The sequence below is a fragment of the Pundamilia nyererei genome, unplaced genomic scaffold, assembly GCF_000239375.1.
Source record: "Pundamilia nyererei isolate P.nyererei 1_Seehausen unplaced genomic scaffold, PunNye1.0 scaffold00173, whole genome shotgun sequence".
NCBI lineage: Eukaryota > Metazoa > Chordata > Actinopteri > Cichliformes > Cichlidae > Pundamilia > Pundamilia nyererei.
Genome location: NW_005187574.1, coordinates 1202376 through 1204136, shown reverse-complemented (window position 1 = coordinate 1204136; position 1761 = coordinate 1202376). Strand labels below are relative to the sequence as shown.

At 42.1% G+C, this 1761-nt stretch overlaps 1 protein-coding gene across 1 annotated transcript in view; it reads left to right on the top strand.

Annotated features, from left to right (window-relative positions):
- The window catches only part of commd8 (COMM domain containing 8), a 6189-nt gene that overhangs the window by 2143 nt on the left and 2285 nt on the right, over positions 1-1761 (top strand). Inside the window, exon 2 of the mRNA XM_005746150.2 lies at positions 424-576. Coding sequence (XP_005746207.1) covers positions 424-576 — 153 coding nt within the window. The remainder of the gene's footprint in view (positions 1-423; positions 577-1761) is intronic.

Here is a 1761-nt window from a genome sequence, read left to right as displayed (position 1 = left end):
TAGTCAGGAAGTAGAGAAGGTTGGTGATTGGCTGCTTCGGTCTACGTGCTAAAGTATCCTTGGGGAAGGTGCTGAACCCCAAGTTGCTCTCTCTGATGCAGTTACTGGATCAAAAGCGAGAAAGGTGAATATGAAATTGAAGCATGTTGTATAAAGCTCATGTAGGTTAGACAAGCACTATGTCAGAACTAATCTATTTTAAACAGCTGGTTCTGTTCAGATTTTACAAATGTTACATGTCACGAGTCAGCTTTTATGAAACGGAGACTTTGAATGTTTGGTTTCAACCATCAGCGTGACCCTAGTTTAATATAGGAAGAAATTGTCTTTACTTTTAATAATAGGTACAGTCCAGCTCGATGCATGGTGAGTGGGGTTCTTTTAGGGGAGATTTTCAGGTCTTCTCTGGCCGATTGTGTGCAGGTGCTGTCCCAGTTGTCAGATGTGAGCAGCAGCCAAGCTGAGGTTGTGTTGAGTGTGCTCAGAGCAAGAGAAGAAGAGATCCGCTGCGCCCTGCTGGACAGAACCAACTCCATCTCCTCTGCTACTCTGCAGGACTTTGATTGGCAACTTAAGGTGACTCGTTATTTTTCAGCATGTAGTGGAGATATCATCTGAATTTCAGGAGCGGGACCACTCCTCCTTCACGCCCCCTCCGGCCTCAGGCTATAAAAGCCCCCCTTCTCCAATACCTGCTGTTCTCATTTTCATGCCCCACCCTGCCCCCCCATTTTCCCTGTCTTCTCCTCTCTTCCTTTCCTTCATTCATTTCTCGTTAGTACATGGGGATCTGCCCGGCCCGAGAGCCGTCGCCAGTCCCCTTCGAGGCCTTCCCCAAACCACAGCACCAGTCACACTTCCTCATTGCCCATCGTTAGCCAGGATGTGGTGCCAGCTAGTGAAACTGACTTACTGTTTACTGCAGATATCGTTCTAATTTAAATATCACATCGTAGCTTAACATTCAAAACTGAATGAAAAGAAGCAGAAGCATCTGAATATTTACAGCTGTGGATCTCGACCTGGCACTCTCAGCACAGGAATGTCTGGAATCAGCTCTCTGTTTAAAAAGTCTGATTCCTGTGAGTACTACGCAGTAGAGGAGGAGACTCGTTCAGCTGTAACTGCTTCTCAGTCTAAAATATAAAACATGTTTTGAGTTATTTCACACTTTTACTACATATTTCCATATGTGTTCATTCATAGTTTTGAATTTGTTTATTTAAAAGGGACAGTGCAGTTAAACATAGTTCAAGTGCAAGACATGAGACTGATGTACCGCACACAGGTTTATAGCTGCTGCTAATTTTCAACAATTGTCCCTTGTTGGGCTCACAATCTAAATAAATACATATTACAATGCTTCTCAATGCTTCTTGTCAAATTTAAGATGTGAATCTAAAATTATTCCTAAAAACTTAAAATCTTTGACCTCCTTTATTTCTTCATTCCCTGGGTTGATTTTAAAATCATCAGATGAATTTTGTTTCCTAATCGAAAAACACATAGAAACTGTTTTTTTTTTGTTTTTTTTTAAATTCAGTACGAGATGATTTTGTTCCAGCCATTTTTGGACACCATTTAGATGTACCGTTAAGGTGTCTGCTGCTTCACCAGGTGACTTAGCTGCTACGTGTATAACTGCATCATCTGCATAAAGTTGGCAGCTGGCAGGCAAATCATTTATAAACAAACTAAACAGCAACGGGCCAAGAACAGATCCTTGGGGAATACCCATTCTGTTTTCCAACATGGACGACT